Source organism: Mauremys reevesii, linkage group 4 (assembly GCF_016161935.1).
Source record: "Mauremys reevesii isolate NIE-2019 linkage group 4, ASM1616193v1, whole genome shotgun sequence".
In the NCBI taxonomy this organism is placed as follows: Eukaryota; Metazoa; Chordata; order Testudines; family Geoemydidae; genus Mauremys; species Mauremys reevesii.
The window spans coordinates 14,226,584-14,247,670 of record NC_052626.1 but is presented as its reverse complement, the minus strand read 5'-3'; the positions used below and the strand labels follow the sequence as shown (position 1 = coordinate 14,247,670).

General features: G+C 44.0%; 1 protein-coding gene across 2 annotated transcripts in view; it reads right to left on the bottom strand.

Moving 5' to 3' along the window:
• The window catches only part of PRKCH (protein kinase C eta), a 157,490-nt gene that overhangs the window by 13,732 nt on the left and 122,671 nt on the right, over nucleotides 1-21,087 (bottom strand). For both annotated transcript variants that reach the window (XM_039538073.1, XM_039538072.1), the window contains 2 exons: nucleotides 11,127-11,265; nucleotides 10,539-10,727 (listed from right to left, as the gene is read on the bottom strand). In XM_039538073.1, the coding sequence (XP_039394007.1) occupies nucleotides 10,539-10,727; nucleotides 11,127-11,265 (328 nt within the window). The remainder of the gene's footprint in view (nucleotides 1-10,538; nucleotides 10,728-11,126; nucleotides 11,266-21,087) is intronic.

Here is a 21,087-nt window from a genome sequence, read left to right as displayed (position 1 = left end):
TTCCAGTCCACTGTAGGATGCATTCTGGGGTGCAGCTGGAGAGCACAGCAGCCAGCAGAAGTTACAGCAGTCACAAGGCTGCTCTGACTTGCCGAGGGGCCAAACTAGCCCTAAGATTTGGGGGATGAGGCAGAAAGGTGGCAGAAAGCTGAGCTCAGTCCTGTGTATTTATTTCTCTGCTCCCCTGGCACTGGCAGCAGTTTGCTTGTATTGTGTTCTTTAAAAAAATCTGCTTCAAAAAAAAAAAAAAAAACTTCTTACTGCAAGAAAGAATGCACCATCTCTCTTAACTAATGACATTTTCAAGTTGTTGATTGGGACAAGACTGAGGCTCATCTGGCTGCATGCTCTCTCTCTCATGGACTCGGGAAGGCCTTCCTAAAAGTATGTTGACGAGCAAGCGTAAGGCGTCCTACACCAGGTGTAACCAATACAGCTGGTAATGTTGACATCCCGTAGGAGGTATAGTTTATTTATCCTGCATTCTCACTGCTTTCTTTACTGCAGATTGCCTGGACTGAGGGCCATAGAGGAATTTTTTTTTCAGTATCTCTCAGATCTAGTTTCTGGCCAGATTGTGGTACGTTTATTTAGCAAAGATTCAGTCTCTGGGCGCTTTATTTTGGAGTGATTACCCTCCATTTACTTGGACTGAATCACATTTAGCACTTACCACATAAGATATTAAAATGAGCTCAGCTCTGCTTTAACTGCATTTGTATGGGGGGGCCTCACCATTTTCTGTGCTTCCTTACTTGGTATCACCCGCAAACTAGGAAAATCCCTGTTTTCTATAGACTTATCTACCTTATTTATAAAAATAAACTGGTTCACTGCACTAGACTTTGATTTAAAAGGTGCAATTATGGTATTATTTATATGAACACATAAAGCATTGACCAGAATGCACTACCAGAGTTCCCCTATTTAGCATGCTGCTTTGGTGCTTGATTCTGCCATCCTTATGCACCCTGCGTAGTACCTAACTCTGAGCAGCCCCACTGATTTCAGTGAAATTACTTGTGGAACTACTCAGTGTAAGTAAGGATGGCTGAATTACACCTCAAAGCAACAGGCTAACAGAGGCATCCTGGCAGCAGGGCATTCTGGGAAATCTGGTGTGCTCATTGCTATCCAACAATTACAAGGTGGCTGTGTGGCTCTGAACTACCCCCAGATCTTTTGCTCTTATGGGCTGCAGTGGAATGAAAACTCTTTACAGAAAATTGTACCCTGCTTTTTTGATTAATAGGATTAAAACTGGGGGAGGCAGAGGAAGGCACTGTGCCTTCGTATGAACATACAGCACCCAGAATAATGGGGCCCTGATCATGACTAGGGCCTACTGGGCAGGACTGGAACACAAACAGTAGTGATAATAATAAACAATGAAACTTTTAAGTAGCTGTTAGGAGTTCCACACACAAGAATCTCTCTCTCTACTGAAAATTAAGGGATCTTCCTTGTGCTCTACTCTGAAAGACTCCAGAGCCTTGATTGAGTGTGGAAGGAGGTCAGGGCTTTTATCTGCTCCAATCACTCTGGCCGGTCACTCTGGGTACTTTGGTATGGAATCCTGTCACATCGGGGTCCTGGGGTCAGTGCAGGGGCCTTTGCCCTCCAGACATGTGTTCATATCCTAGAGCAGGACACAAATCCCAGATGATGGAGCTCAGCCACTAACGGACGCTCTCCTGAGGTCATGGGGTTTGGAGCGATACCCTATCCAGTTGTCTCTCTACATGCTCTCGACACGTTGATCATGTTATGGTGGAGAGTGCGGGCAGCTGCAAGCAAGGGTGTCACTGATCTTTGGGCAATCGCACACTTCAGTGAAGCTGATGGGTAACCACCCTTCATTCTGGCTAAATAAAATAAGCAATTAAGCACCTATATGGAGTAAAATAACTGAAACAATAGATCCCACCACCCAAAGCACTGGCCACATGGAAGGTCTGAGCAAGAACTCTGGTAGGATCAGGAGTTTCCCTGGGGACTGATTGCAAAACAGGTGTTGGGGCATTGACTGGATTGCAGCTGTGTGAGTTGGAAGCAGACAGCAAGAGAAGCAGTGTGATTGCAGCCCTGAGAGAAGAGAGTTTCTTCTGGGCAAAATACTGGCTGAACAGATAGGCTGAGAAATTTTGAGCAGGGAAACGGCTTCCTGTTGTTTGTTCCCACTGTCGACAGTGAAGAACTTTGTACGCTCTTTGTGAATAACCAGGATTGAACAAAGAGATACTTGACTCCCATCATCAATTTCTCCTCCTAATGGGAACAACCTAGCAAGGCCTCCAAATTAGCTCACCACTCAGCTGAAAAGATTCTGGAAGTGCGTCAATATGAGGAATAGTAAGGAAAAATATGGGACAAAATATGCTAGCTACTACTTGGGAGAGTGGCTTTTCCTATTCCTTGATCTATTTACATTTTTTCAAAATAATTCAATAAAATAATAAGTGATAAAGAGAAACATGCAGGATCCAGCGATAACACTGACCACTCTGCTCAGGAATTGACATTAGAAATCCTTCATGACAGCTACTCAACTTTGAAGCTGTTGTTTTAATGCTGGGTTCAGACAACTGCAAGTGTTAACCAGCATCAAAGGGGTTACACAGATAACCGCAGCAGGAAGTGAACTCAGTGACTTGTGGCAACAGACAGTTTGGTAAACCAGAGAATTTGCCTTCTGAGTCAGTGTCAATTCTAGATAATTGTAATCTTTAAACATAGATCAACTTCCGTCTTTTTTTCTGATTTCTGTCAATTCTAGATAATTGTGATCTATAAACCTAAATCAACTTCCGTCTTCTTTTCATCCGCATTTCCAAACTAAGTGTTGAATACAGAATACTGAAACCCCAGGCTGTCCTTCCAGCATCTGACCCCTCTCTTGCAGTACCTTTCAGCTTGTTCACTCCTCATTCAAAATCAGCATTGCAGGCACCTACCCTCAGTCTTGAGTTTGACCTCTGTGGACAACAGCAGCGTTTAAATAATACTTTTTCTCCATTATGTGCATGTCCAACCAGTGGTGCTAGAACAATTTTTACAGTGGGGGTGCGAAGAGCCATTGAACCAAACTCTAAACCCTGCATATGACAGAAACCATTTCAAACTAGGGGGAGTGGCAGCACTCCCAGTTCCAGCAACTATGTCTCCAGCAGGCCTGAAGTCTAATTTGTGATCCACAAAAATAAGGCAGAGCTGCCCACACACCAGTTTTTGGAGGAGTGTCTGAACGCTCACATTGTGCACAGGAGCTGGCCGTCATCTCCCAGTGAGCACCACTTTCCTCATTTGACTGTCAAACGTGAGGGGGGCCTGATGGTTAGAAGCCGTGGGCCCAGAAGACAGGGATAAAGCTATCCTGGGGTGCTACCATGCCTTAACCCTTGAGGTTACCTACATTGTAGAGTGAGGCTTTAGTACAGCTGGTACTCTCCAGAAAACCTTGGAAAGCATCTAGACTTCAAATCTCCACGCCTTTGGCCCACCGATCACCAGTTCAATCTATTACCTACACCATCATCCCTTGTAATGACTCCATTGTCCTAGAGCTCATCTAAACTTACAGCACCGTAGCGCTTAGTGAAGACTATCTTCTCCCATCAGCGTAGTTAATTGACCTCCCTGAGAGGAGGTAGCTATGTGGAGGGGAGAAGCCCTCCTGTTGACATAGTGTTGTCTACATCAGGGGTTAGGTTCATATAACTATCTCGCTCAGGGGGGTGGATTTTGGTAACGTAGACCAAGCATTCCCCTTCCCCTTGCCCTGAAGCCTGGTGCAGAAAGGAAGATCTCTGTATTTTTCCCTCTGTACCTTTCATGGTTTTACCTCCCCTTTAGACCGTTGTTCCTTGAGCCTTGGTTTTTAACATGACTTTCCCTACCTCACCAAACTTCCAGCAAGCTGGTGCAGGATCGGGCCCTATCCAAGAAAAGCACACAGATATGAACTCAACTAGAGTTATAGTGATGGTGCTGAAATCAGATATACCATGCTGCTCCTGGGGTAAAAACGATGAAAGAGACAGTCATATTTCATGCTGTAATTCATCCAGCTGGGATCCCAAGATCTCCAGCTGCTTGGAATACCACTAGCTCCACTCTAAATGTTATTGTCCACTAGTGACAAATCAGACATCAGCATTCTGTGTTAAAATGAACCCCTAGCTATACACAGCCAATGTGAGTCACTGTCTAGGAACTTGCATAATGACATTTCCAGTGCATCCAAAAGTTAAGTTTCCTTTTCAGAGTCCTCCCCAGAAGATGGGGATAACTAGGTCAGTTTATCTCAAGGAGCATTTTGAGGGGGTATATTTTATAGACGTTGATACAGCAGGAGCAGGGGCCAGATTAATTCCTGGCATAGGTAAACAGAATTACATTAGAGCTGGTAATGAGTAGTGGGAGATGGAAGCAGCGGCGGCCCCAGGCACCAGCACTCCAAGCGCGTGCCTGGGGCGGCAAGCTGCGAGGGTCCCTGCGAAGGCGGCAGGCAGGCAGCCTTCGGCGGCTTGCCTGCGGGAGGTCTGTCGGTCCCGTGGATTCGGCAGCAATTCGGCGGTGGGTACGCCGAAGCAGCGGGACCGGCGGACCTCCCACAGGCATGCTGCCGAATCCGCGGGACCGGGGACCTCCCGCAGGCAAGCCACCGAAGGCAGCCTGCCTGCCGTGCTTGGGGCGGCAAAAAAGTTAGAGCTGCTCCTGGATGGAAGTTGGAAAATGAATCTCATACAGCTCTGCTCACAGCTAATGGGCCAGGTCCCCAGCCAGTGTAAGTCGGCACAGCTTTGTTGATTTACACCAGCTCAGAATCAGCCTGCCTTGCCTTCCAGCCCTTTACAAATATTTTTAAAATGACACAAAACATTGAAGGGGAAATCAGGAACAATTTCCTGTTTAAAGCACAAAATGGTTTCTGCTCTGGCTTCTACACAGGCTCCACGTGCATCTAGGTTGTTTTTTGTTTCCCTACAGCAGCAATGCTCAAAAATATTCCTGGAACAGCCATTGACCAAACAAGACCTTATGTCCTAATCAAGCACTTGAGAATGGATAGTGGCAACCTTCAGGAAATTATAGAGATGCACAGGATGCAGCCTACCTCACAGGATACATGCACAGATGACTTCTAGGGTGGAGGGAGCTGGGCAAAGCAGAACGGTGGTGAAAAGCAACTTGAAATAGGCCCCAAACTTCATGATGCTGAATCACAGCGTAAAGCCATACACAAAGATAAACTGCTCCTGTGCTCATTTATCCTATGCATCAACTTGTAAAAAAAATCTCAAAAGGCCAACTGTTTAGTAGATCAAATATCACAGGGAATTTGACACCCTTTGTCATTCTGGCTGGAAGGAGAATTTGATTTTGGTTTCAGGGATGTGTGTCACTTGTGTTATGCATTCATTAGTATCACTAGAACTGCTGAAAGTTTCAAGCCAGGCCCATTAGTGAGGAGGGATGGTCCAGTAGTTTGGGTGCTGGTCTGGTATTAAGATGACCCAGGTTCAATTCACGCTCTGCCAGACTTCATGTGTGATCTGTTCCATTCTATATAGGCTCTTCTGCCATGCTCATCACTGTAATGTCAGAGTACTTGGGCAAATCACTTAGTCCCTCAGTGCCTCATCTGTAAAATGGGGTTAATGGTTTCCTGCCTTGCAGGAATGCTGGGAAAATAAATACAGTAGAGACTGAGGTGCTCAGACACAATAGTAATAGAAGCCATATAAGTAACTTAGAGAATGTTAAAAGCAAGAGTCCTCTACCACCTGAGCAAGTCTCTTAACCGGCAGCTATAGTAAGCTATTATTCTTTCATAAAGACCAGCCACTAGAGGGGAACAAAGACCCACATTGTACAGTAAAACTCCTCACTTAAAGTCATCCTGGTTAACATTATTTCATTATGTTGCTGATCAAATAGGGAACATGCTCGTTTAAAGTTATGCAATGCTTCCTTCTAATGTCGCTTGGCAGCCGCCTGCTTTCTCCACTGCTTGCAGGAAGAGCAGCCTGTTGCAGCTGGCTGGTGGGGGCTTGTAACCAGGGTGCACCAGCAGCCCCCTTATCAGCTCCCTGTGCTGCAGCTGCTCAGCTGTCCCTTCCCACACTGCCATGTGCTGCTCTCGCCCTCTGCCTTGGAGCTGCTCCCTGAGACTCCTGCTTGCTGTGCAGGGGGGGGGAAGAGAAGGGGCTAATGTCAGGGTGTCCCCCTCCCCCCTGTTCCTATACCTCACTTACCCCTTCTTCTTCAGATAGAGCAGGGTGGGGACACAGACAGAGAGAGCTTGGGGCAGCAGCTGCTGGTCTCAACTTCCTGCTCCACTTAAAAAGACAATGCATTTAAGAGTGGGTCAGCTTACTTAAAGGGGCAGTGTGCATCTCTCCCACACACAAGGTGTGTGTCTGTCTCTGTCTGCTATGCTGTCTCCCCTCCCTTGTGTTTGTGCTGCCTTGTGTGAGAGGCTACATTAACAACAATGGGTTAACCCTTGAGGGCTCAACCGAGTGCTAGTTCAACATTTAGCAGCAAGGCATTCCCTGAGAAATATCCCACCCTCTGACTTCACCACCTCAGCCAAGCTTCACAATCATAGCTGTGAACAGTATTAAATTGTTTGTTTAAAATGTACACAGTGTGTATATCTATAATATATATAGTTTTTGTCTGGTGAAAAGAATTTCCCTGGAACCTAACCCCCCACATTTACATTAATTCTTATGGGGGAAATTGGATTTGCTTAATATCGTTTTGCTTAAAGTCGCATTTTTCAGGAACATAATTACAACGTTAAGTGAGGAGTTACTGTACTAGTGTGTGTTATATGGGAACTTCATATATAAATATTGAACTGAGCTAATATCTGTGGCAAATATATAAATTCAGTTATTAGCACTAAAATTCCTTCTTATAATTCAAAAAATAGGTAAAGAGAAAACAAGCATGTCAATTCATTGGAATTTAGAGGCCAAAAACATCCCTTTGTATCTAATTACAAAAAGAGTTGCCTTTCCTCTAAAGTGGACGTGCTCTGGCACTATTGAAAGTATGACATGAGACAGTGAGAAGCGACCAATGCGACTATCTGATGAAATGGTCTGTAACCAAAAGCAATTAATCAGAGGCTGCAGGGAGCTCATGCTCAAGAAATACAAAGTGTCTTAGTGCTGCAAAAAGTGACTTGGTCTCTTGAATCATAAATAAAAATTTCTGGTGCAGTCACCTGAAGCAGCAGCCACCTGGAAAGTGATGGCTGTGTAAGGAATTGAACCGAATGGCATATATAAAATTCTGTGATGCAAACTCTCATCAGTTCATCACAGACTCCTGGTTAGTGCTCTGAAACTGACCTGCTCATAACTTCAGTACTTGAAAGTCTTCTCCCTCCACCAGCACCCCCATTTTCTCCCATTGCAGAAATTCCTTTCAGGGCACAGCTTTCTGTAAGCAATGCTTGTAAAGTGCAGAAAATGCTCTGGTTTGTTTCATGAGCAATAAGCAATGCTAGGGTGAGGAAGTGTTGTAGGAGAGAGATCTTTATGCATTATGTCAAGGGTCTACAGTTTGAGGGAGTTGCCTGGTTTCCGATTACATTCCTAAACACTCTGGTGTCTTACTGAATTAGGCCCCTCCTGAAACCTGACCCTCTTTCTCCAGTTCCACTCACCATGCTACTATTTGCAGTTACAGGAAGATCACTTAAAGTAACACATTTGAAAACTTATTGTGAAATCACTATGATTATGGCTCTCTGATTCTTTGCCCCCGCCCTGGCCCCAGCATGGGGCAGAACAACTTGGGGGTGAATCTAACTTGCACCAGCTGGTGTGCTGAGGTGCCTGTTGTAATTAGTGAAATAAATGTCATAAGTTTAACCCTCCCTTCACCTTGTTCGGACACAAAATAGGTCATATTACACTTTGTACTTCCTTGTGTGATTAGCGTTTACTGTATCACCCTTTGAACTCTGTCTCAGGCTTACATAAGAGTCCTGCAATGTATGAAAATACAACTGTATCTATTTTAGAATTGTTTTTTGATTAGCTGGCACTTACACACCTGAGGAGGTATCCTTTCCAGGACATAAACTGTCCTAAGCATTTAAGCGCACTGATCTAGCACAACAAATACTGCTCTTGAATTTTCATTGCTTTAAAACACACTTTTTTTCTTTTAAATTGTTTTGAGAGATTTCCAAGCCCAAGACAGCCTTCAATGAGAAAAGTGATCACCTCTGGCCAGGACCTATGTATTTCATAGTACAATCCTTCCTCAGGAAATGGATTTTGTTTTTAGTGGTGCTTTTAGGAATATTATGGATGTGCTGGCAATTTTGTAAACTGTATTATCTGCTTTATATCCCACAGAAACCTTCCACATTAATTTCCAGAGTTTCGTTACTAGATTACCTTCCTTTATAGAGTTGTTCCTATGGTGCTGCATTTATTTAAGCCAGTGTTTCACAAACTATTAATTACTTATGTTAGGTATTTATATGGTTCCCCCTCATTAACAGAGAATCTTAGCATGTCACAATCTTTAACGTACCTACCTTCACAATGCTGCTGCAAGGTAAGGAATTAACGGAGGCACTGATAGGCTTAATGCCTTGCCCCAGGTTACAGATGAAGATTGTGGTGGAGCAAGGACTTGAATTTAGGTTTTCTAAATCCTAGGTGAGTGCCTTAACCCCTGGACTATCCTTCCACTCCTTACAGCAGTGCCAAGCAGCCCCAATGTGGTAGGTGCTGTATGCACATACAGTAAAAGACAGTCCATGCCACCAAGATTTTACAATCTCAACAAACAAAGGAAGGGTTATTATTCCCATTTTACAGGTGGAGACCTGAGGTGCACAGAGACTGACTTGTCCATGGTCACACAGTGATATGTGGCAGAGGTGGGAACTGAAGCCAGATTTCCTGAGTCCCATGCCAGAGCTTTAAATGCAACATCATCCTTCTGCACACTGTTTGTTAGGACCTCCCCAAAGCGGGTCTCCAGGCAGGTCAGGGATTTTCCATTATAAACATTCAAAAATGAGAATTTTCTAGCGATCCCCTTGGGAAAGTCAACATTACCTACAGTTAGCAACAGTACTATCTGAGATACTGAAGATATTTCCTACTTTGCTCACACAGAAGTAGCATGGTATCTGATGGTACATGCCGAGTACGGTATCTCTTCTGTTCTGGAAGATGAGCATGTGCTAAATCACGTAGTCTAAGAGGGAGCATGCATGCTGCTTGCCAGCCTGACCTTTGAACCAGTTAGGGAATATAAGCTGCGGGTGAACACGTCAGCATTGCAGTTCTTACCCTTCACCCCAAGGTAATGAAAGGATCCTGTTAGATTCATAACCATGAATCTTGCTACTCCACTCATCAGCTTGCTTTCCAGTGTGTCTGTCCCTGCTCGTTTTAACTTTTTTGGATGCTTTTTAACTCCCACACTGCAGGAGAGTGCAGTATCCCCTGTCCTATAGGGTAGCCTGGGGCAGGCCTTTCTCACTCCCTCCTATTGAGGCTGTTCCACTTTGTATACATAATTATACAATAATTGGGCCAGAGAGAGGGAGTGACTTTATAGCCAGGCAGGTAGGACACTCTCCTGCAATGTGAGAAACCCAAGCTCAAATCCCTGCTCCAATTATTATTGAATTATACGTCAGGCAAAGGGGAGTCCTGAACACAGGTGTCCCATATACTAGGTGAGTACCCTCACCACTGGGATAAAACTTATACGTAGGCCTAGTAGAATTCAATTTTTATAACCTTGATGGATAACACTGATGGTTATTTTTAAGCCTTTTAAAGATTTTTTTTATTGATTTACATGTTTCACAGTTGTGCAAAAATTATGGGTTTTAAGCTTGTTTTTAATTTTTATCGATCTAGCTTTTCACAGTTGTGGGAAATTATGGGGTGTGTGTCACACAATACTTCATTAATGTCAGCAGACACTGAAATTCAACCAGTTAAAGCTTTATGACTGTTCAAACATCTTCACATGTCACAGCATACAAAAAGAAATCTCTTCAAATCAAAACTCTAATGACTTCTCAAGCAGCATATTTCTTAATTTGCCTATTGGAAATTTCAATTACTGATGGAAATATTTTTACGTCGGTTTGTGGGTGTATGGTGAAATCAATGTTTACCGACAAATCTAACTCTTCCAAGCCCTCTTATAAGGGAGACCCTACCTTCTCCTCCAATCCTCTCCCCACTCTGTGAATCTAGCCCCTTATAAACTCCAAGAAATAAAATGTCTTGTGTTGAATGAAATGTTTGTTCGACCTGATTCACCTATATTTTTTTCAGAATTTTCAAATTCAGTTAAACCTGAGCCAAAATATTAATGATTTTTTTCCATTTTTAGGAACTGCCAGAGAACTGAAACATCAATTATTCACACAGCTCTATTTTCATCAATGATATCAACTATTATTTTGAAGAACACGTCAGGCTGGTGTGAGCTGGCATGAAGGGCACAGAGGACACAAAAGCAAGGGAACTTACAGCTTTCAGGATCCCTACTGCATCCTGCTGAAGCCAGGTTGGGTAAACAACTTCATCATTCAGAATGGCTTCAAAGAGGTCATCTTCATTCTCTGCTTCAAAAGGGGCGTGGCCACATAGCATCTCGTACAGCAGCACCCCCATAGCCCACCAGTCTACATCAGGACCATAGAGCATCTCCTGCAGAATCTAAAATGGGGATGGGAAAGGGGGATAAATATTACTCACTGGGCTTAACAATTGTTTTTCTAAGGGGGAGGGAGAAATGGATTATGGAATATTAATGTGAACAAAACATATCACCGCATATTAACTAAGGGTATTCTCTTCTGAGCTTGCCATTCCTCCTTTCTCAGAGCCCCTACGTGACGTGTATGTCCAGCTGGCAACCCACTCATTTACATCTCCAGTAAACAAGGGGTCTGCCAGTTGTACTCACTTACTAGGAACAGACTCTCTAAAATAATGTGCTGTATTAAAATAATACATTAATTAATGCCAAATTAAGTAGAGAGCTCATTGTGTTGCTTTTAAACCAGATCTACTAACAGCTCAATGGATTTTCCAATGAAGAAGGGTTTCCTGTACCTCTGGAGCAATGTAGTCTGGTGTGCCACAAAACGTTGCAGTAGTAATTCCATTGCAAATCCCCTCTTTGCACATGCCAAAATCTGCCAACTTGCAGTGGCCCTCGTGATCCAGCAACACATTATCCAGCTTCAGATCCCTGCAATAACAACAAATTATTATTGTTATTATTTCAATTGCTGCATACTAGGAGCTGTTCAAACTCAAGCGAAGACACTGTCCCTACTCTCCAGAGCTTAAAATAAAACCTGGACAAACACGTATCGCTGGACCCAGCAGCCAACTGCACCATCATCTTCTGAAAAAACAAACGGTGTGCAGGAATTTGGCACTTGTAGAAGGGAGGAACTAATAATGTTGGGTTGAGCCAGATTTAATGTGGTCAAGTTTTGTATGAACTTCGCCACATGGCTTTCCCAACGCACCACAAGTCTGACTTGCAGAAACCCCGGTTAATTCAGTTTTGAGATGCGTTTGAGCAGAGTGATAGTTCTACATACACAAAGGCCTAAATGTTCTTAGTTGCACTGATTTCAGTGAGGTTGCACTAGTGTATCCAAGAGGAGAATTTGCTGCCAAGAATCTTATTATTTATGTTTTCTTGTCCTGTCCCCATGTTATTGTCAAAATGTTCAGCGGTTGCACCCGATAGAATAGGAACTATGCACTTTCCAGTACACCACCTACCCATCTATCGGTATAGAAGCCCATAGTTTAAGCTAGGTCCAAGAAACAGATTCTAGAAGATCAAGCAGTGTAGGAAGCTTGTCAGCAGTTTGACCTTGAGATGGCCCCAGGGAATATTCCACAGTCATAAGTGCAGTCAGGAGCCTGGCCAGATAGCACTGGAGCCATCTGCAGACCCAGGCAATGCTTTCCTAAAAATATACTCCAGCTCTTGGCATCTGGCCCCTTCAACTGTCAAGCTTATCCTGTGCACACTCGCAGATGGGGGGAAGCAACCACTGTCAGAGAATCGCCCCAGTGATGTTAACATCAAAAGCAGGATGCCTGTGTACATGATAGGAATGGGCTGTGTTTCCTCTTTCTGGGTTTTGGGGAAAAGATGTGACTTGGCTTCTTGAACATATTCTGCTTGCAAAGCATGCTGTCAGATAAGCCAGTGCCTTCCTGGTGTGGTACAACCCAAACGTTCTGGTTTGCTCCCAGAGCAGACACACCAGCTCTGAACTGGACAGGCATTCTGGGTATCTAATGTAGGTACTTATATGGTCCCCATCACCATGGCATCTGGGCACCTCACAGCACTCTGAAGAGGTAGAGCAGGGCTATTACCCCATTTTACCCAGGCACAGAAAGGCTTCCTGTGCTTTAGTCTATGTCAGAGAAGGGACTAGAACCCAGGTCCCTGGCTAGCCACTGGGCCACCATTCTTCTCTACTATGGTGCCCTGAAAATGAGAAGGCCAGTTATCCCACTCTGTCTCAGAAGTCCTATAACCAGAACCACCACAGGAAACATCTCTTAAACTAGCATTGGGTGACCACAGAGTTTCTTCATATCTCTATTACAGTGGAGCAATTGGCCTCGCTGTGCTAGGAAACCGTGTTAGTAAGAGTCAGGTCCTGCCTCAAAGACAAGAGAGTGGGAGAAAGGAAAAATTATTATCCCTACTAGGCTGACGGGGAACAGTGGTGCAGAACGATTAAGTCACTTGCCCAAGGTCACCAGAGCCAGGAATGAACCCTGATCTCCTGAGTTACATTGCAGCGTTTGCTCTGGATGGGGCGCGAGCAAGCAGCAGTTTTTCTTTTTAAAATGAAAAATGGTCATAAAGCCTTATGGGCCAAAATCAACCCTGGAAGGGATTAGGAGGACACAGAGAGACATATTACGTGTGTTGGGTCATGACAACCTTACAGTGTGGCTTAAAGAGTGGTTTACAGTTAGAGCTCCTGGAATTCTGCCATGCGCTACTGGCACATCAGGAAACATCTTCAAGCATAAAGGCAAGCCCTGTTTACCAGAAATTTGCAGGAAAGTGGTTGAAACAGCAGATTATTCTTTATATCCAGTAAAATCCTTGTTGGTTCTAGGCAAGACTGGCTTGGGGGCCACAACAGGTGGGCAAGGCATTTTGATGAATAGGTGAAGGCCTTGGAGATGCCCCAAATAAAATCCAAGTTGTTGTAGATTCACTATTTACTATCAGAGGGGTAGCCGTGTTAGTCTGGATCTGTAAAAGCAGCAAAGAATCCTGTGGCACCTTATAGACTAACAGACGTTTTGCAGCATGAGCTTTCGTGGGTGAATACCCACTTCGTTGGATCCCACTTGCACCCGACGAAGTGGGTATTCACCCACGAAAGCTCATGTTGCAAAACGTCTGTTAGTCTATAAGGTGCCACAGGACTCTTTACTATTTACTATGTTTCTTGGAAACAGCTTGAATGGAAATTCTCTACTTAGGTTCAGGGAAGACAGATACATGAGAGAGGGAGGGAGAAACCAGGTACAGCCACGGTCCTTGAGGGCTTTAGTCCCTATCAGAGGCTGTGAGGTTTAAGCAAGCATCAGGCTTTATAGTGGAGCTGCAACACCGGAGCCTGTTCTGCCTGGAAGCCATATCTAGAATCTCCACTGCCTCCCATCCAATGAGCTACAGCAGCCCTGGGCTCCCTGTTAACTGGGAGATACAATATGATCATTAGAGCACCAATATGAAAGGAGCATTTGCAGGTACAAGCTCATTGTGTCCCCCAAAGGAATCTCTGTTTGTGTAATTCCCATTAAATTTAAACCAGCTGCTGCCTGCTCATGTTCTGGAAGCAAGTATAGTTTTAACTACACCATGGCAAAGCTCCAGCCTGTGGGCTCTCTCAGGCTTGCATATTAATCCTGTTAATAACGTCTGTCCCACACTGTGACAAGGTGGACATTTCCGCCTACTGGCATCTTTTTAAGTGATGTGAAATCTAAAGCTCCCATTTTATTATTTCATGTGGCCCAGAATGGGGTATTAATTGAGCCTTGCTTGGTCACAAGATGCTCCAAGTTTGGCTCCCAATATAGGATATGCCAAAAAGGGTTTATTTCACTCTTCACTAACCCTATCCACAGTCAGTGGTTTTCTCAAGTGATGTCAATGGTATTAATCTGTATACTTGCTGTTTTGCATTCACTGGCCCTACTGTTCTTTATGCCAAATGAACCAATGAGGTCACATTAAAAAAAAACAGACAGGATTCTAAAGATTTACAAGGCGCTCTTCAGTTCAGCAGCAAGAACTCCAGGAAGCTGATGAAACTGGAAAGTAACCCACTCACAAAGCCCAAATCTACCTCAGATTCCCTTAATGCTTGCATTTTCCAGTCAACATTTTTGGTAGTGTCATGCAGCAATAAAGGGAGGGATATTTTTGAAGGTCATTATGCAGTTTTGAGGCAATCCTTTCGCAGGCAAACTCCCACTGGAGTTAAGGACTTTGTGCATACTAAGGAATGAAGCATTTGTCTCTACATGTAGTTACAGGGTGTCAGTTACAGGGTGTCAGTTAAATGCATCCTTTTATTTTAGGCACAGAAGAAGTGACAAAAAGGGAGCTGTTCTAGCCTCTTGCATCACAACATGTGCATTTGCTATGTTGGCATTTTAAAGATCAACATTTTTCCAGAAAAAATGTGCAACTTGCCTGGTCCTCTCTGCAATATTTGCACATTTTGGCTTCCTCTGCACTATTGGGAATTTTGTCATTGACTTCAATGGGAGCAGGCACATGCCTTATACGAGTGAATGCTGGTCAGTCTGGGTAAAGTCAGATAGTTCAAAAGGTGGCAACTGCATTATCGCTACCTTTGCTCCCTCTGAGCAGCACTTTACTCTGAAAGTGGTCACAGGGGCTACTTGCACTCTACTTGAATAGGGATAGCAGAATCTGGCCTAATATTTGTACCGAGACTTCATTTTGTCTCACCCTGTGACACGTTAAAGAGCATGAGCCAAAGCCCACTGAGGTAAATGGAAAAAACTCCCTTGGGCTTTGGATCAGGCCTCAAGTGATCCTTTACCCTATGGTATTTTACTAATGGTATTTGCAAACCCATAACTTGAAATCATGGAGAAGTCATTATTGAGTAATATTTTTTTGAGAGGAAAATCTCGTCTCTTCCAGATTTTTTCCAATAATAAGGCATGCATGTTTTTATAACCAGGAATTACCTATCACACTGCATCATGAGAATGCTTTGCAAATTTCCAGAGCACCAGTAAAGCTGAGTAAGCATCAGCAAACAGTAGCAAATAGTGTCTAAGGAAGACTTCTGCATCTCTTACACTGGAACGCAGATAGAAAAACCCGTCTGAACTGCTGTTCTTTTTGTCAATGTTACCACATCAGTAGGTTTAGCGAGAGATTGAAATCACAAATGGAAAACCAGGGTGCTGGTTTTTGAAAAAGGAAGCCACAAAATGGAGATGAGAAATAGATCCAACTGTTTTTAACATGAGAAAACCAGCTTGAAAGTTTCAGGTCTGTAAAATAAAAGCCAGAAGTATCACTATCTTTCAGCTTTGGATGCTTGCTCTAAGTCTACTGTTGTGGACCTTTAAAGGGAAAATCAGCAGAGACAGAACAATTCTGTAGTGATAAATAGTAAATATGGGGGGGTACACACTGCTCAGAGAAGGAACACTTTCTTTTTGGGGCAGAGACAAATGGAATACTGAAGGTGACACATTAGGTTGATTAGCTAAAGAAAGCCAGTACCCATACCTGGCCATAGTATTCTTGCCTGGCTCAAGTTTAGAAAGTTGGGATTGTTTTATAGCTCTGTGCTTCCAGAACATGATCCCCAAACCTCATCAAGATTTAACTTCAACCTTCTCTGCTACTTTCCCTTATTTAAAATAGGAAACAATTGATTTTATAGGTATGTGCACAGTCCTCCTGATCTTTGAAAATGAAGCATCAAAATAAAGCGTTCAGTTTGCAAAACATTAGTTCACCAACCCCCAGTTTTCTAGATAAATGTTGTTTGTTGGGTGAGTGAAATGCTCTGTCTAGTTTCCAAGTGTCTGTTAAAAGCCTCTGTAGTGCAGGAGCAAATTCTGTTTCAGATCACTAGCGCATTGAATGTGATGGCTGGTCCAACATAACTATGGAACATGGAATGGTTTGCAACTTTAAATACGATAAAACCAGAATGAAATGAAGGACGAGCCTTCATGTGGTGTCATGGCTCCTTAAAAATAAACACAACTTAAAAAAAGAGGAGGAGTTAAATGTAATGATGTGTACATTAAACTTAATGTAAAGATTGTCAATGAAATATCCTGTTTGTTGTAGTGATAGCAGACAGCCATTTTGAAATGCTCGCCAGACCCTAAGATAAAGGAATGAGGAACATTACTGTGAAGGCTCCAACCTAGATCTCCACATTTCTCCTGAATACTGGCATAGAGAATGGTAATGTAATACACAATGAAGTCAGAGGGTCAAATCCAGACCTTGTATAAGTGAGTTTAACTCCATTAAAAATGTACACCAGCCCTCATCTAGAGCCAGACGATAGCAGGTAGCTACTTGCTCGTGACAGAGTCTGGGTGGAGCTGGGAGGAGGGAGAGAAGGCCCTTTGGGAAAGACTGTCCCTCAGGAAACACTGTCCCTGTGGAGCTCCTCCTGTGTGCATGGGGATTATGCACACTGCTCCATTCCTTGGGATTGTACTGCCCGCTCCCCCACCACACAGCCTGTCAGCTTCAGAGGCCAGCGCTGGGAAAGTAGCAGGTGATGGGGGGAGAAGAGAGCCATGGGATGGCCCCATCTTTTCTCCACCCCCTCTTTGATGTATCTTATGCCCTCAGGAGTGTATGGCAAGACCTAGCCCTTGTGTTGGGAAAGAGAGTGGTGTGTGTGAGTGAGACAGAGAAAGAGAAAAGGCTCCTTGCACATTCCCCCACTTGTGGATCCTCTGCAAGGTCCAGGGACCATCAGGTTTATGTTGTTTTATGTACCCAATGGGATAAATATGATTTAGCTTTAGAATTAGTTCCTGCTGCGTCTGTTGAGCAGTATGAAACAGTATCTTCACATACAGAAATATTGTTATTACACGTAATCTTAAAGCCAACTAGCACGTCGAGCCCACAGATAAGTTTTTGCAAGCTGTTTGTCCAGGCCATGCCAATGCCATTCACTTTTCAACAGATCTTGGACTAGAACATAGGAGCTCCTGGCTCTCAGTTTTGCCCTCACATCACTTGATACTGCTGCCTTGTATCTGTAACTGTGTGTTACACGTGCAGTATAACTACACAACAGCACTTGTAAGACCCAGAAGGCTTGGCTTCCCAGGATGGTGTTTACAAAGACGCAATGCTCAAGAGGCTGACTGCAGGTATAATACATGAAGGGATGCAAACATTGATCAGACTTTTCCTGCTTCTGAGACCTCTCTGCATTCATTTTAAATCCCTGCTTCCCCATCTCAGCCCCTTTTGGACAGTAATTGCTCAGAAGAGCTTCCTAAGGAAGGTAACTATTTCTAACACGGCTTAATTTTTACTGAGCCGAATGAGGCCTGATTCTGCTCCCAATTAAATTTGAGCGGGTAGGATAGAAAATACAGCCACTGACTAAAAACCTGGCACATCACAGTATATAATCACAAAGCTTCCTTGATGCTACTGGGCCTGAGAGGTGCAGAACCAATGGGGAGCGGTGGGTGTTCTACACCTTTCAGGATCAAGTCCACCAATAAAACCTGCACCCTTATTATACCAACGGCAGCTATTAGATGGTGTAATGACAGTTTCAAAAAGCGGCCTTAAAAGAACTGAACTACTCTGGTTTATGAAATTGGGCAGCAGAAAAACATCACTGCTGAAGCACAGTCACTGCTAGAGATTGCTACCTTAGGGTAACCCCAACAATGGTGCAATCCACCCGAACGTACATATATAGCAGTTTAGCACAGATTTACTTGCTGCACTTTTTCATGGTAGTCCCCTCAGGAAACAGAAAGAAAAGAGGTCCACTTGAGGCATTTCCCAGAATTCCAATGAAAACATTCCCTCATTTACTGTGTGCAGGAAAGTGACGGAAAAAAGTCATCATTTCAAGTTCATGGTATGTATGCTGTACACATCCTGTCTGGATCCTCAGCCATTGGACTGACAGCCTTGACCTGGAATTTGCTGGCCCAGGCAATGCCATTTACCTAACAGTGCTTCTATTTTATGCTTGCCAAAATAATTAAAAAAAAAACAACAACACTCCATCCTCCTGCCTGAAATCTTCGTAGTAGGTGCATGGTAAGCGTCAGCCATAAATGTACCAACAAGAGTAAGATGAAGATTCATGACTGATGGTGCCAAGAGAGAAAGAGGGAGCGAGGTTACAAAGCATTAGCTGGTTAGGTCACTGTGAACGAAATAGACCCACACTGAATCCTGGCTAATTAAAATGAAACGGCACTTGTGCCAACTGTACATCTGGGAGTGGATGAATTACCTGACAAGATGAATGATTAATGATCAAGCCCAGTTATAATCAGTTGCCCAGTATCAATCCACAGCCCAGCTAGTAGTTAGTATCTGCTAAAAGGCCCAGCCAGAGCTCTGTCCTGGTAGAATCAGAGCTGGTTTATTGAAAAGGATTCTGATTGCACTGAGGGAGAGAGAAAAGGCCCCTTTTTGCCTGAGCCTGTCATTTTGAAACTAGAGGACGGCTCAAGTCAAAGCAACTCTTTCTGCTTCCTGATCACTAATCACACAACTGCCTGTGAAATCTACCTACCCCAGGCCCAGAGTAACAGAAGGAATATTTCATTTCTGGAAGACGCAGCAAACAGTTGGCAGAGTTGATCTGGATCATGTGTGCTGATTGCTGCTGGGAATAGCCGGGACAGCAGACTAACCTGTATCAATATTTATAATGACTAATAGGGTTTTGTGGGAAAGGAGGAAATCCTGAACTGAACCTAAATGTCTGGCCAAACAAACAGGTCTCTCCACTCCCATAGAATATACACCTGCCGTCCCCACTTCCCCAGCCCACTCAAATCAGTGCAAAGACTTCCATTGACCCTGGTGGGCTTGGATCAGGTCCTTAAGCAAGAAAACCCAAACGTTACTGAGGCTCTGATATACCTATAAAGACTTCAGAGAGACAAAGTGGGTGAGGTAATACCTTTTATTGGACCAACATCTGTTGATGAAAGAGACAAGTATTTGAGCTACACAGGGTTCTTCTTCAGACCTTCCTCAGAGCTAAAGAAAAGCTCTGTGTAAGCTCGAAAGCTTGTCTCTTTCAACAGAAGTTGGTCCAATAAAAGATATTACCTCACCCAACCTATTCTCTTTAACATCCTAGGACCAATACAGCTACACCAACACTGCAAGCTCTCAAGGCTTCAGGCTGTTTGGTAGCACTTCCTCTATTACCCTTTTCTATACAGCAGCAGGAAAGCTGACAGTAAATTATGAAATATTCTGGGTGGGATTTTCAAACATACTCAGTTTTTGGCCTGTTTCCACTGAAGCCAATGGGACTTTACTTCCTACTTCAATAGATGCAGTGTCAGGCTAAACACTCAGTATTTCTGAAAATCCTCCCTCCCCTTTGTGTATAGCTTCTGTTTACATTAGGAAGAACAGTCTCTAGGATACACTCTCACTGGCTACAGAGCAATGCACCTGGGGCATAAAGGACTTGTGGTATATCTATACAGCAAAATAAAACAAAACAAAACAAACCGACCAATCCCCTCCCCAGCAGCAAGTTTCAGAGCTTGGGTTAATTGACTCAGGCTTGTAGGGCTTGTGCTGTGAAGCTAAAACTAGCAGTGTAGACATTCAAGCTGGGGGTGGGGGGAGTCCAGGCTTGGAGACCTTCCCCCTTCGTTGGATTTCCAAGCTGGGCTCCAGACCCAGCCTGACTGTCTCCACTGCTATTTCTAGCCCAGCCGCGCGAGCCCTGCAAGCCTGAGTCCGTTGAGACGCGCCGCTGCTGTGTAGACATACAAATATTTTAAAATATTTATTGGGGGAACCTGGCTTCAGATCCAGTTACAATAAAACCCAAGACCAGCATCGGCATTATTGGTACTCTCTTTTCTAAGACTCCGTGGAAGCTGTGGCTAAACAAAAAAAATCTTCCTGTCTCCTCCGAGCTCTCTCTTGCCACAGAAATTGCTTAAAATCCATTAGTGAACTCAAGTGGAGAAATACTTGTCAGAGCCTAGCAGATGGGATATTGTCCAATGTTTTAGCTTCTCCTTTAACATAGATTATTATTGCTATTCACTCATTAACGGTGATTCACTCCACCCCCAAGCAAGGTGCAAGTATCCTGGCTTTCTATGGGTGGAACAAAGTGAGATGAAATTCACCCCACCCACCACAGTGCCAGGACGCTGGGCTACTGTGCAGCCCATCCTACATCTATAGGAACGCCTGCCCAGCTGCTCAGGCAGCCTGCACGTAGCTGGGCAACTGGCTTTGCGTCAGCCCTCCACACTTGAGGCAGATTTCACTCTGCTTGCCCAAAAATGCCGGACACGGACACACACAAAAGAGATGCCAGTCCTGAAGAGCCTTGATTCTAAATGCCACACCTATGAAGCAAAGCAGTGCTGTGGGAGTTGCCACCAAGGGGACAGGTTACATGGCAAAGGTGGTTTGAACAACAGGCTGTTTTAGAAACAGATTAAATATGTATAATAAATAGGTGACTCGTTCAATAAAACAAAGCTGTCTTGGCTGACCCTCCCTTCCCTTTGTAGGAATTGCAGTGGAGGTGGGTCTTGAAGCAGGACTCAATGAGGAGAGGGTGGTGTATGTCTTTACACTGACCGTGATTTGTCCCTCTAGTAATAGGAACAGCAGATAGGGCCTATAAGACAATACTGGGACTGATGATTAACTGTGGTATGAAGTGAAGATGGGGATTTTGAAGGCACCATCCATGAGTAACATGCGCCTGCCTGCCCGCTCATCCTG